Source organism: Bactrocera oleae, chromosome 3, assembly GCF_042242935.1.
Source record: "Bactrocera oleae isolate idBacOlea1 chromosome 3, idBacOlea1, whole genome shotgun sequence".
NCBI lineage: Eukaryota > Metazoa > Arthropoda > Insecta > Diptera > Tephritidae > Bactrocera > Bactrocera oleae.
The window spans coordinates 29,937,107-29,952,316 of NC_091537.1; the positions used below are offsets into that span (position 1 = coordinate 29,937,107).

Consider the following 15,210-nt stretch of genomic DNA (forward strand, 5'->3'; position numbering starts at 1 on the left):
CATTTAAACGGTATACTCTATATATTCTAAGAATGGGTGTAAATTTTGTATATTCTAAGAACAGGTTCTTCTATTCTATATATAGTAGTAGTATAGTATAGTTTCTGAAATCATAAGAATGTTTCAAATATTTTTGGAGAAATAATTTTCTTTGTTTTACTTATAATCTAATCTCTCGAAAAATTGGTTTGGTCAATACCAGGATTAAAAGTTGTTGTCATACTTCTATATTCATAGTTTGACAAAATTGAATTAAGTTGATGGGACTGCTCCACATGGTATTTGAGATAATAAAAACAGCTCAAAAAGTTGAGCAAGACTCTTACGCATTTTTTCTTTATATACAACTGTATGTGCAAAATTACTATAGAGTTATCGTTGACTTCCCACTTATGTCAAAACAAATGCCTTTTTTATATGAGTGCTGACATTTGAGTTGAAATAAAATCGATATAGGTAAGTAAGTATAAATGTAATTCGGGAATACATCATTCATCTGATGAAATATTGATATGTGCTACCGTTTTAAACTACGTATTCATATTACTAGTCGATGTGGAAAATTAGTATTGACATGTTCGACCACAAAATAGTGCTGATGATGGCATATGCAGACATAAAAAGGTTAATAGAAAGATAATAGATAAATAAAACCTCACATTTCTCTTACTTTGAATATTTTATATTAAGTGTGTGACAGCCTAAATAAATGCGATCTTTGGGAACTAAAAAAAATCTAGTACATCAAATGTTTCAAAATTTCAAGCGTATGTTTATACATATTTTAAAAATACACAGTAAAACTTTTTAAATTTTTGAAAAAAATTAAATATTACTCGAAATTAATTCATATTAGCGCAATCACATATATTCACCATCATAAAAGGTTAGAACATCGGAAACCAATACATCGGGTGTGTTTGGGATAGGGGACGGTCTGGACTGATTTTGTTAACTTGTGGAATTACTCGAGGGGTTAGCGGTAGTGAGAGGCACGAAAAAATGAGAATTTTCAGCAAAGTTTTTTTTGCTATCAAATCATGTTATTTTATAAAAGTAGTAATATGGCATTATTATACAATGTTAAGACTTGACGTAACGAAAATTTAAAAAAAAAAAACAAATTTAATTTTCAAATTTATAGCTGTCTGTGTTGACCCAATTTCAAAAAAAAATTGCGGTGACAAGTATAAGTCCTTGGAGATTCATCTAAAATCAATCGGATAAAAAAAGTTAGTTTTATAAATAGATAATCCTGGGCCTGATCGAAGCATTTTTTTTTTCAAAAATTAACAAAATGGCAGCGTCAGGCTTACATTTTAAGGAAAAAATGAACAGTTAATTGGTCTTAAAATAATCCTTCGACTAGGGCCGTTTTTATTATGTATTCTAAAAGCTGTATAAATTTAATTAAAATGTACTGAGCGGTTTTCGAGTTACAGTTGTCACCAGTTCAAAAAACATAATTTTAAGAAAAACGCATTTGAAGTTTCACACTAGAGCTCCAGAGCGCTTTGAAGTGACCGAGCGCTCTTTGTTATTTGTCGAATAACTCAAAAAGTAATTATCGGATCAACTTGAAATTTTCAGAAACTATTTTCAAGATATTACACTTAACGAAAATTTAAAAATAATTCTGACTACCCCTAAATCCTCAAGGGAACATATTTTCATGCAATTATCTGACCGACGTCAGTGCGGCATAAAGTCTGTTAGAATAACGAAAATAATTATATAATATGTGGTATATGGAAGCTCGAGTAATTTATGAGTTATTGACCCGATTTTATCCATTTTCGGCATTACGAAATATTGCTACCAGAAGAATATGATCTATGAGTTTCATTTAGAAACCTCGCAAATTGATTAATATTTACGGTACAAAGTCAATCGAAAGTTCGAAAATCTTTATAATTGGTAAATGGTGACTAGGGCTTTTATCCATTATTGGTTTTATGACATACCATTACTAAGAAAATGTGCTCTTTAAATTGCCTGAAGGTACCTCCTGCATTGACCAATATATAAGGTATAAAGTCAAACGGGTGTTAGAAAATCGTTAGATTAGGTACGTATACATGTTGGCTTGGGGAAGTATGAAGCCGATATTATCCATTTTTGGCAACACGGGGACTTGAACACGGGGAGTTTTCAACAAAATCGTTATATGGGGAGTGGGCGGGTTTATCTTCTGTTTTAACTGATTTCTCAGTAAGCAAATCACTTTTTGATTTAGTTTTTAAAAATTTTCAGCCCACCTTTCCCTTACAAAATCCAATTACTTTGTCGATCGGGGTTTCCTATGATTTGAACACAACAATGAATGTCGAGTTCCATCAAATATCTAGCAAGGGCAAGACCAATTAGATATTTTTATATGTAATTAAATAGAGTATACCCTTTTATTTCCCATAGGAGGGAACATTTTTTGCAAACATGATGCTGTGAAGATTCATTTAAAATTAAATACGTAGGTTCGTACTGCCATTCTATACAAACAATACAAAACTGCGTTGGCTTACTTTTAAAGAGTTTGAATTATTAATGAAACTCTGGGTGCTGCCATTGCCTCTTCCTTAGTGATAGACTATGCCGTACAAGGACATGTCTCTATGAAGTTAAAGAGAGAGAGAGAAGATCGGAACAAAATTGTATCCTCCAATTAAGATTTTAAATTGAAAATCCATCAGAGTGCTGAGATACATACACTTATTTACTTATATCTGCATGTATACAATGGTACAACTGAATCATAAAGTGAATAAATTGCAGACATGACTCTTCAAGAATAACTCCCTTTCTGTTGTTCACATGATGTTTGCTTGACTAGCAACCATTTCCCACATAAATCGAATTTAAATAAATTTGTGACGCCTCATTAATACATTTACACTTGTATTTTGCTCCCCACCGCCACAGTGCAGTCATTGTTGCCATGCTTATTTAAAATACATATTTAAGTAAGCAAATAACCACCGCTGTTTGCACATTTCGCAATGGCATTAAATATTTAAGTAGGAAAAATAAATATATGTTGCTTCAAATTGTACCGACTGGGTGAAAAATTCATACACAAATGAAAAAGAAGGACAAGTAATTAGATACAGAAATATAAGACGTGAAATGGGAAAAAAAATATCATAAAAACCTTCAATTTCGAACCAAAGTTACTGTTAGGACTGAAGAAAGAGTATAGCTAACAGTATATTTGAAAACCATTACATTGAGTTTATAGCAACTAAGTAAATAGTATGTTAACTTATTTCATTTAATTTTAGTAAAAGTCTACAAAGTGTTGGTTGTAACGGCAGTCAGGTCTACTTAACCTGAACGGACCCAGAATTTTATTTGACCAAGGACTGCTAAATTACCGGAAATGAGGAATATATTCTACTGCTACAACAACCACCAACCCTTTTCCCAGAATTTTATTTGACCAAGGACTGCTAAATTACCGGAAATGAGGAATATATTCTACTGCTACAACAACCACCAACTCTTTTCTTAGCTATATTACGATACCTCACTTGTTTTTTCCAGAAACCCAATTTAAAAGATGAAGCAAGGAAGCTGATCTGCAATATGAACTAATAGTGTCCATTTTGGGGATAATCAACGAAAGCATATGTTATTATTTAATTGCGGTTCAGACGTTTGTAAGATATGACATCTCCTACCAACAGAGGGTGCTGCCATATTAAAATTACTACTTTTTTAAATTGAAGACACTTATATAGTTTATTGACCTGATTTTACTATAGTTTAGTTATTAAATTATAAAGAGTTTTCTAGACTAATTTTATAGAAGGTAGGGGTTATCGCGTATGGCCATTTCTGACATTGAGTTTGATTGCCTTTTTTTATTAACTCCATAGAATTTGTAAAATTGTATTGTATCACTTAACTGCCACGGCGCAGTTTCAGAAACCATATTTCATGCACCTCTGATTTTATTTCAATTTTTTCAAAAACCCACTAAAAGTTCAGAATAATTAATTTTAGAAATTCATATACAAATATTTTTTGGTGTTACTAAGCAAATATTCTTTTATAATAATATATATTATATATATATACATATATACATTAAAAAGTTGTTTGGTTAGAGCTTCTGTAGAAAAGTTTGTCAAACTCGAGTTAACTTATGTGGCAATAATTGTTGTAAGATCCAAATTAAAAAGTGATTTAAATATGGATCAACTGAGAGATTGAAAATGAATTGAGAAAATAGTTTGAGCAAATTTTCTTTTCACACCAATGAAGCCCATGGTATGAATATAAATCAGTATCCTTCAATTATGCTGGTCTCAACATTTTTTATTTGAATTTCACCAGAGTTATGACACCCACACGAACTCCGCAAGCAGCTACAATGAATAAATTATTTTTCAATTGCTACGAAAGAAAAAAATTAAAGAAAAGAAATCCACATGAAAATTAATACATTTTGTTAAAAAATAAAAATACGATTTTGACCACTTGTCAGAATTTGACATTGGATTTTTTAATTTACCACAATGATTTTTATCAGAAATATATCTAGGGTTCGCCTTGTGGCATAGATTTTTTAAATGCATGTTTTTATAGCGGTAATCTATGTTATCTCTTTGTAGTATTCGAAAAATATTATATAACTGCGAATAATAAAATTTTAAGGAACAAGAAACCATTCCGAAATGTGACCATAAGAATTATGTCTAGTAAAAAGAAATCCATTATTATAGATAATATAATATATCGCTTTAGTAATATGTGTTACGCGTCGTATATTTGCGATCGGGTTATACTTTAGGTGTTAGAAAGATAAGATTTCGTACTAAAATAAGCTTTTCATTCAGTATTGTGATTGCTTGACGCAATGTGAAAATCGACTATCTCAGTGGTTTGCCAATACGGACGAGTTTTTCTGCAGTGGTATTATGTCATGGCCTTTTAAATGGCAACAACTTATTCAACAAACTGTGCATATTTCACCTATGTAGATCTAACTATCCTTAATGAAATCTTCTATTTAACGATAATAATTTGTTTCTTGTTGTTAGACCTAACATATTTATTCATATACCGTCAATGGCCAGTTTTAAATGATTCAAAAATGTCGGTATACATGCAGAATAGGTGAAAATATGGACTTCTGTTGTATGGATATTTACTATATAAGAATACAGTTTTTGTTCAAACGCATTAATTGTTCCTAGAAAGAACGGCATCTAGATTTTGTACAAAATATATGTAGGTGGACCAAATTTTTTTTTTTCATAGATACCGTGAAAATCTCGCCCGAAATGACAAAAAATAAAATTTTTCTAAAGTTCAAGCTCTTAATATTAATATTCAAGAGATGGCGCTTTGTGATTTTCCATATAAAATATAGTATTATATTATTTAGTTCGGATTTTTGGTGCGTTTGTACAAATTATTGTATAGTAAAAATGAAAACTTATTCCAGTACGGAATTTAATCATCTAGAAAAAACTATGATTTTTTGCTGTGCCAAAGCCCAACCTAAGTTTAAACAATTTTCTTATATTTTTTCACAAAATAATGTTATAAAATCATAAAATGTCCCATTTTTTATGCACAAGCCGATTTTACATTTTCTTTACCCTCTGGTTGGTCTTATGTTGTATAATTTCACATCAAAGTGAAGTAAAAATAAAAAAAACAGTTTAAGGAATAACTTTACAAAGTAAAATTTGTATCATATGAACTTATTTTGAAGGTCATAGTCTCAGTTAGTTTTATAACTATATTTTACTTCCCGTCAGTGAAAATTATACTTAAATCATCCTCAATTGAGATATATGTGATATAAACTCAACCGAGGAGGCTAAGTTGAAGTAATGAGTTGAAGTGAAAAACGTCACAAAAGAATCGAAAATCATTATAATATCCCTAATATTTTTTATTATTATACACTCCCCATATAACTGTTCAAAAATTCTAAAAGCGCGATTGTCAAGCACTTAACACGCCAGAGACATTAAATTTTATCTCTGGGATGGTATGAGATGACTTTAAAGTAATCGCGTTCAAAATTAGACTGTGAAAGTGCCCACATTTAGGTGAAAGCCCATATCTTGGGATTTGCTTAACCGATTTCAAATAAATTCGGTGCATAATATTCTTCTTATAGTTGTATGTTATAGTGCGAAAATCGGATTACGACCACGTCTATTTCCCATATAACACGATTTTAAATTCCATCTGATTCTTTTAATCAAATCTGTTCAAGCCCTTAGGTACTGAATATGTGGACCCCAGTGCCTGTAGTTGACTACTTACCGAAAATATCGGCCAATATGTTCGACATATAATTGAAATTCATATAATAAAATAAATAAATGAAACTCTCGATAACGGTATGTTTGTGTCAAAAGATGGGTTGAATCGGAAAATGGTTTACACCAAGACCAAAACTACGGCTAAGGCAAGTTTTCACTCTTAATTTAATTAAAATAACTCCCATATTGGCCGATATTAAAAGGTATATGGAGCTAAGGAAAATTACCCGATTCAACCCATTTTTGAAACATCGGTATATTATTGTCAAAAAAACGTTTTCTCCGAATTTCACCAACATATCTCACAGATTGACCGATATTTTTCGCAAAAAGCCGACATACGCAGGTCCGGAGATATGTGATTTTACCTAAATGTGGACGATGCCACGTCCACCGTCCAATTTTGACCCTGCTTAATGGCGTTTTGTGAGCATGGTAGTGATTCGATTACGCCTATCTACGAAATTTTATTAAGACATCATAACTTTTACTTAAGTTATCTTTTAGACAGAAGGACGGACGGGCTGACAGACAAACAGTCACTCGGAATTAAACTCGTCTCTTCATCCTGATCATTTATAAATATATAACCCTATAACTAACTCCATTATTTTTAAGTGATAAAAACAACCGTTAGGTGAACAAAACTAGTATTCTCTGTAGCAACATCTTGCAAGAGTATAAAAAATTTATATATTGTATAAGGTCAAAAAACTATGATTTGGCAAGCAATTTGCTCTTGGGGCCGTAAAAGCCGAATTTTTATAACGTTGACCACAATTATAACGAATATTTATATAAAAAAGTGACTTGAGAAAAGATTGCTGCCGTTTCTTTGACGTTACAAATCATCCGTAAAGTTTTGCTCAATATTTGTGCGTACCGATTTTATGCATCAAAAATGTTATAAAAATTTTAGTTTTTCGATATTTAATGATTTTGTTTCTTATACGTTCGTATACTTAATATCATATATATGGGTTTGTATATATCGGTATCTTTAACAATTTTATTAGAACATCTATGTACCTCATTTGCTGTATAAAAATGTATTAAATCTGTTTACAATATCTCCTCAAAACCTCAGTAATGTAATTTCGCTTAGTCCACATAGTTTTAATTTAGATATTTATGATATAATTTTTTTTTTTATTAACCAAATTGTTCTATGGTTTAAATGGCGTGGTCATTAATTATATAGAAAATGTCTTTCCTTTCAGGTAAATATTTTAAAATCTTTGGAGTTGTTTCCAGCATTATTTTTAAGTTAACTTTAAAATTTACATATTCTAATTTACATAGTTTAAAGCATTTTTTAAACAGCACATTCATCACGTGACCACAACAACTTTGCATTATTTTGAGTGAGTTGATTTATTTGTGCATATTTTGTTGAGTTACTCATACGCCATGGCGCAACATACTACATTCTTCGGTATAGCACATGTGGAAATATGGAAAAACATATAAATGCGTATGTTTTATTATTATATAATGCTACAGCACAATCTCTGTTTATTAATTTATAATATGAAAACATATATCACAGCTATGATTTTCCAAAGACAAATTTTTTTCACACACATCACACACAATATACTCGTATATACTTGTATGTATATGTACAGGTGCAATCATAAATGCTAGCTGGAGTAAAATTTAAACTATCACCTAATCACGTACGTTTCGCTTAATGTATCCGTTGCACCTAAAGAATGTTGTTGCCTTAAAGGCGCTCTTTGTGTTGTTATATGGTTGTCGTTCAAGCGTTTCTGCTTTTATTGTCGTTGTATATTCATCGATGTTGAAACTGATTGCGGCGAAGACGGCGTTTTAATGTATTTTCAATTCAAGTAAAATGTATGCTACAAACGATAACAGTAAAAACACGCACATACATAGTCACAAATGTGTTTAATTGATATTTTATGGCGGATTTCGTATTGGTGGTGCAGGGATTGACAATATATGTATATATAAATTTCTATAACCGAAATAAACCGTTATTATTCACAGCTCGAACGAACATTTTTATTATTTCACGTTAAAAATAAACAATTCAAAAAAATAATGTTTATTTATAAAATATCTGACTTTTTAGCTGTAACAATTTTTTGTAACACTTATTATTCTTTATAGCTGTTGTTAGCACCACCGTTTCCGTTCGGTTTCCTTCCAGTGTGCCACACTGGTCGAGTTCTCCGCCGTAACTGAATTTCGTCGTTTCAGATCTCTGCTTTATATGCGTCGAACATCCTTCGCCGAGATGCTGTACTGCTGCTGTCGTTTCGCTTCATCGGCGGCGCATGCGTTGCGCCTCCAATTGGAATTTCATTCATAAAATGTAGCAGTCTGCCGTTATTATTTGCAGACTGCTCATTGTTTGGGAATAAGTTATGTTGCCGTTCAACAATTGAACAGACAATTTGTAGGCATTTAAACGAATTTGCTTTTTTGTTGTTCTTAAATTTTTTACAATGCTCCTATGTGACCAGCTACTTGTTAGACGCAGACGTGAAGCTGCGAAATACCATCATATGTATTCCTGTGTGTGATTTCCATATTAGAAACGATTTTTGGATTGCATTGACCCTGTTCTAGTTATGTGTAGGAAAATTGTAAGAATTTTTTCTAACATTATTGGTTGTTTATTGGGCGCATACGGGAATTGTTTGTTGCCTTTGTGTTTCTATCAAGAATGACATTGACTTTAACATTGGAATCGAGTGCTCTTTTTATTACATTCAAAAGGTTGCTACAAATCTTTGTAAGAACGAATGTTATCGGTACATATTGATTAAACGACACTTTAAGCTTGACAGAAGGAAAAAATAATTGTTTTCAAAGGTTTCTCTGTTATTCTGCAGCTCTCCGCTGGCCTTAAAAATTACAGTTACATATTCAATTCATTTTGCATCATCTGCTTAAATTCATACAAAGGGGGTGTAAACTTTATTATATCGTTCCTGTTTTATGAGACTAAAATATTATAATTAAAAATTTAAAACATATACAATATAAACTAAAAAAGGTTATGAATAGAAATAAATGAGTAAATAATAAAAATTCCTTTATTTCTTATTTTTGTACTCGATAGTTTGGTCTCTTTTATTATCATTTTCTTCAAACGTGTCGAATTATTTATGGGCGGTTGCTTCCTTCAGACAGTTCAGTAGTTGGTTGGCTGTAACTATCTGAATTAAGAGTTTTGTTAAAGGGGAGCGGCTCGTTGTTTTCGCATGACGTTATCATAAGTGACCCACTTTTCGTCATCAGTAAATATCAGCTTCAGAAATGAATTGATTCAGTACCGATTCGCAGATGGAAATGCGGTCTATAAAATTTTTTGTTATAACTCGCACCCATAGCTTCGAGGCTCTTTTTAAATTGTTTGAAAGGATATTTTGTGAAATGTTTAGTTTCTTGACATTTCAAATATTGCTCATGTGACTGCCGAACAAGACGATTTCCATTGTTGTATCGATAATTTCGATATGTGTCATTCCAGAGCGTGGAACATATTTGACATCAAAATTATCGGAACGAAACCGACAAAATTGAAATTGAGCAAAATAGGCTCAATTGAGTCAAGCAAAATTGTCTGAGAAGTTTGTTGTAGTATGTCTATATGTTATTTTTCTAATGTCATATAGCTTGATATACTGATTACTAAAGTCATATACTGGGAAAATTAAAGAGTTCTTTTTATTGGACCTTATAACAGCCTACTCCTTCTAAAATTTCGCATTTGCTAACAATATTATTAGCGAATAACTAATTATCTTTTAACATATTGTACAAATGGACAATGATCTCATAAAATATATTACTCAATTTAATATTTGTTTCATATTTTTACATACTACGTAAAAAGCTGTTTTAATATGTCCTAATCTTCTTTCGAATATACCTTCTAACAACCACCATGGTATAAAACGCATTACATAATAACGACCGATCATAGCATATTAGAAATTTTCAGTTTATGCCTTCTGTAGTCACCACGAAGAATATAAAAAAAAACCAAGTACATAACGTATATAACGTGTATATTCTATTCGAATGCAAGGCTCTTGACATGAAAAGAATCGCAATCGCATCGGACGAGGGTTTCTTGACGACGGTTCAGAGGTTGCACAAACAAAACTTTTGCTTGTTCTGCTTCATCAAAAGCACCGGGTGGTTCTGAAGGGAGACAATAGAGTGAGGGGATATTAGTCCCGGTGGTACCACAATGCGCCTCCTAAAGGCCGAGGTGCGTCATTAGACAACCACTCTACCTACCTACTTACGTATATATTTTTTATACCAACGAAAGTATAGATTTCTAAGAAATTTGAAAATTAGGGTTTTTCCAATCATAATCGAAATAAAGTTTCCTTCTTAATATTTTAAATATAACTAAGTAGGGAATGGCATATTCTTGCAACTTACAAAGACCAAAGTCAGAGAAATACCTTCAGGTGTTGGCAAAACTTCATATTAAAAAGTGTTGCGAAATAATTCAACATTCATTATTCGATAAAAGCGTGAATGAATTACAATAATATTTGGCATTTCATTAAGTTTTATTATAGGTCATAGACATTAGTTTTAGAACTATATATTACTTCCCGACAGCAAAAATAATATAAGCCATAACATAAACTTAACCGAAGAGGCTGACTTTAATATTTTATGTGCAAAACGTCAACCAAAAGATGGATATTGATGATATTACGCATATGAGATTAAGGCTAAGGTCTAGATCAACTCCACTCATATTCAGTGCTAAACCACTAACTAAAGTTTGTTAGAATAGCGAAATTATTATGTGGAGTATAATATAATATCACATATATTTGGCATTAACCTAAGTATATCCAATATAATACGTTCAGTTTATTGTGCGAAGATATCTTACATATTGTTCGATATATACGGTATAAGGTCAACCGGAAGTTTGAAAATCTTTTATTAGATATATGGCAGATAGTATTGATTGTATTATTGACCCGATTTGATTTATTTATATTACTACATATTATTAGCAGAAACAGATGCTCTCTGAGTTTCATTAAGGTATGTGATGTACATCATCACTAAAGTACCATATAAGGTAAAGGCAAAAAAGCCTGATATTAATTTAATGGGGGCTAGGACAAGTTTTAATACATTTTAGGCACATAGATTTGCTTCATTTGTATAATCGAAAGTGGTCAGATGTAATTTAAAGTTGTATTATATGAGAAGTAGGCGTGGTTGCAGTCCGATTTTTGCTTCTATAAATCCCTTTTGTACCATCAGGGGTGTAAAATTTAATGTCTGACGCATTTAGTTATAGACTTATCGAACTCTTAATAGTTTTTAACAAAATCGGGGGTGGTTATCATCCGATTTCTTCTATTTTCACGTTGTCACGTATATTTCGTGCTGTAGGTGTCTAAATAATTTGTACTGCAATTTTGGGTGATAAAGCAAAACTAATTTGGGAGATATATACATATATTAAACCTATTAGGGCGCGGAGCCACGCTTACTTTTTTAATTTGTGGCTTAGTTATGGCAATTTAAATGTAAGTAAAATTCGAAATTTACTATTTTGTTTATTAATGTTCCCTACATCATATTACATATACAATATATACTAAATTTTAAGCCTCTGCTATCAGATATAACTAAGTTATAACCAAAATTCAAATATGTTTTAATATTTCTTTATACTGTAAAATTATGAAATGGATATGTAATTTTTATCTAAAAATAATGTCCTTTCATCATACACTTCTAGGATGGTTTGGTTGCAAGGCTGAATTTGGCAACAAAGAATCAATTCGGTTTAAAATGAAAATAAAGTGCACAATTAGCAGGCTTGGTATATTAATGCCCTAAAAATCTTTTTTTATTGTAAGCAGCGCGTTTTTAATTCAGGGTCTTTCCATGCGTTAGTGAATGAAAATTTTTTACTTGTTGTATCTGTTTTCCGGCAAGGACAATGATAATAATAGCGTACATAAACTATTTCACTATTACCTTATCAACAACAATTATACTTACCTGTCCGTGCAAACATTAATTTTCACGTTTCAACTCAAAGTTATACAAATACATTAAAACTTCTATTTCGTCAGGATCGCAAGTAACAGCGGGAAACAAAAACAATATGGAACGTCTTCCTACATTAAATATTTAAAATGTAAATGGAAAAGTCAATTAAAATTGTTTGCAATACGCAAGATTACACGTTTTGCTGAGAGAGCGAAACATATGTAGGAGCATGTGTGTACATTAGGGTGCGTCTTATTGTTCACGGAAGCATGCTTTTTTTTGTATCAGAAAAATATTTGCTAAAATAGAATTTAAACGCTGACGACTTTTTTGCAATTTCAAACAAGGGAAGGGGTTGACCCGAAAAATATTTTTTACAATCTGTTTACTAAGGCGTCTCCTATTGTATGAAAGGCTATACTATTTCGCATTTTGATTGATTCACAATGATTCTGTAGCATTGTGAAGCTCTACTAAGTTCATGGCAGAGTCTTCTTCGTTTACAAAAGTACGGAGGAGAACGTATTGAACGAATACTACTTGCAAATGGGTTGCATCAATCCAACCGATTCTGGAATATATACGAAGAGCAGAGTAAACTCTGGTACACTCATTCAAAGCAGCGTTAGATCAGTGGTCAGCTTAAGAGGAAATGTGTCGGTGAGCACGAAACTCAAGTCCCCCAGTGGGAACTCTGCTACCTTAAATTTAAGAAGCTTTTATATAATACATTCGTAAAACGAGCATTTTCTTGCCTCTTTATTTATTTTATACATTTATACAATATATATAATATATAACCCTATAGCTATCTCGATTAGTTTTAGGTGAACAAAACTTTTTTACTCTGTAGCAACATGTTGCAAGAGTATAAAAATATTCGTGTAGAACATATTCTACACAAGAACAAAACGTCTTTATGCCACATGACTTAAATACTGGATTTTAATTAATCAATGTTCTTTTGAAACAAAACCTCTATTTGAATCCCAGATAAAGGAAGTCAAGGAAGTTCGAGATGCTTAAAGTCCGAAATTTTCGATATGCCATGACAACATATTATTGTGAAGCTGTAATGAGAAGAAATAAGACTCGGTTGAGACCATTATGCTTCAAGTGATTTAGGGAGAAGAATTTGAGAAGTCCCTAGGTTCGAAGAATGGCTGTCTGATGATGCACCTAGGCCTTTTGGAGGCCCATTGTAAAACTGAGAAGTCCCTCAAAATCAAAAAACAGCTAAATCAGCTTATTTAATTCTTTTCAAACTAATAATTCTTTTCAAACTTTTCAAAGAAAAACTTACACACTCACCACCTTTCGCTTTTAGTACAATTATAATTTTATTTATAAATGAAGTTACGGGTTTTAATCACTCCCTTAATACCACAATCACTTGCGACGCAGCGCAGAGAAAAAAAAATGTATATAAATGCTTTTGATTATATATAGAAATTTAACTTGATGGGATCAGATCCGCTGATGTGACACGATTGCAGGTTTTCGACCGAGGACGGGAATCCACGGATGACGGTGTGTTCGCTGCGAGTTCAATACGAAGAAGGGCTAAGCCGATTCTAGTGTCCGTGGTTTTGTTGATGGTTGGTGGGGTGATCGCCCGGTGTGTTGTGTATCTTGGGTGGTAGTATCGTTGTGTGAGGTGTATGTTGCGTGAGGTGAGGTGGTGAATGTTGCGAGAGGTGATGTGGTGAATGTTGCCTGTCAGTGATGTATGAGGTGTGTTGGTGTAAGTTTTCGGGACAACGTAGGCTCATTTAGCTATCCCGGCCCCCCTAGGCGAATATTAGCCTAGCAGACGCTGAAGTTGTTGCAGCGTGTAGACGACGCTGCTCAGCCCAGTGACACGGCGGGGTTGTGACCGAAGCTGACTACGGCGCGTAATTGCGTCGTTGCGTGGGCGCCAGGAACGCGGCTCCGGACGGGGTGCCGATCGGCGGGGTCGTGCTGATGCCTGCCTTGGGAGTCGCCTGACTACGCCGCGGCGGTGGGAGGCAGTTAGTCGACCATTGTCGCGCCTCGCGGTACGGTGAAGTAGCGTGTGATGTTGCTCACCGCACATCTGACAAAGCCCCCTTGACTCACATGCGGTTGTTGCATGGGTGTGTGCCAGACAATTCAAGCAGTGTCCATGTGCCTGGGCGATTTGCTGTCGTTGGACTGGTGGCATACCTTTAAATATGCCGCAATGTTGCAACCGGTGTGGGCGACGACATAGCGGGCATCGGAGACGGTGCTGCTCCGCGGACAGCGATGTTGACGGAGGTAGTGGCCGCGTGCCACTACGAGGAGCGAGTGGAGGGGCTGTGGTAGCCGTAGTTTGGGGTGCAGGATTGGCCCCAGGGCGTGGCACATTAACGGCCGAACGTATTGCTGGCGTTGGTGTTGGTGCATTTCCGTCCATAATGATCTATATGGGAAAAAGGTTATTTAGTTTATAAGTTTGTCGCATGATTGAGTTGGACATTTGGGCCACGTTAAGTAGCATAAATGGGTCGTTTGTTAGATCGACCTTTTACCGGATTTAGTTTTTTTTTTTTTGATTTATTTATTTTAGCGGTTTTTTGTTCTTATCGGGTTATTATTTAGGTTTGTTCGGTATATGCTGTGGGTAAAAAGCATAGCTTTACGAGCGGTCTAGTTAATGTTCCGGTTTGCGTACGGAGATCGACTACTCGGATGTGACCGTCGGAACCATGGTGAAGGTTTTCTATGCGGCCAAGCCGCCATTCGGTAGGGTGGAGACAATCATCGTGTACTAGCACGCAATCTCCAAGCTTCGGCGCCTTTTCTGGAGCTTTCCAGCGGTACCTCTTGTGGAGGTCCTTTAGATAATCTTCTTTCCATCAGCGGCTAAAATTGTGATGGAGAATTTTGATTCTTT

The 15,210-nt window shown here is 33.6% G+C and overlaps 2 protein-coding genes across 2 annotated transcripts in view; both read right to left on the reverse strand.

The window, feature by feature from the left end:
* GABA-B-R3 (gamma-aminobutyric acid type B receptor subunit 3) overlaps nucleotides 1-8,481 on the reverse strand; it is a 40,134-nt gene extending 31,653 nt beyond the window's left edge. Inside the window, exon 1 of the mRNA XM_036375801.2 lies at nucleotides 7,968-8,481. The gene's annotated coding sequence lies outside the window, so the exon portion shown is untranslated. The remainder of the gene's footprint in view (nucleotides 1-7,967) is intronic.
* A 5,631-nt stretch (nucleotides 8,482-14,112) lies between these two features.
* LOC138856180 (uncharacterized) lies at nucleotides 14,113-14,730 on the reverse strand. Its single transcript, XM_070106603.1, has one exon. It carries the CDS (start codon nucleotides 14,728-14,730, stop codon nucleotides 14,113-14,115), a length of 618 nt encoding a protein of 205 aa, XP_069962704.1.
* Between the last annotated feature and the right edge of the window lie 480 nt (nucleotides 14,731-15,210).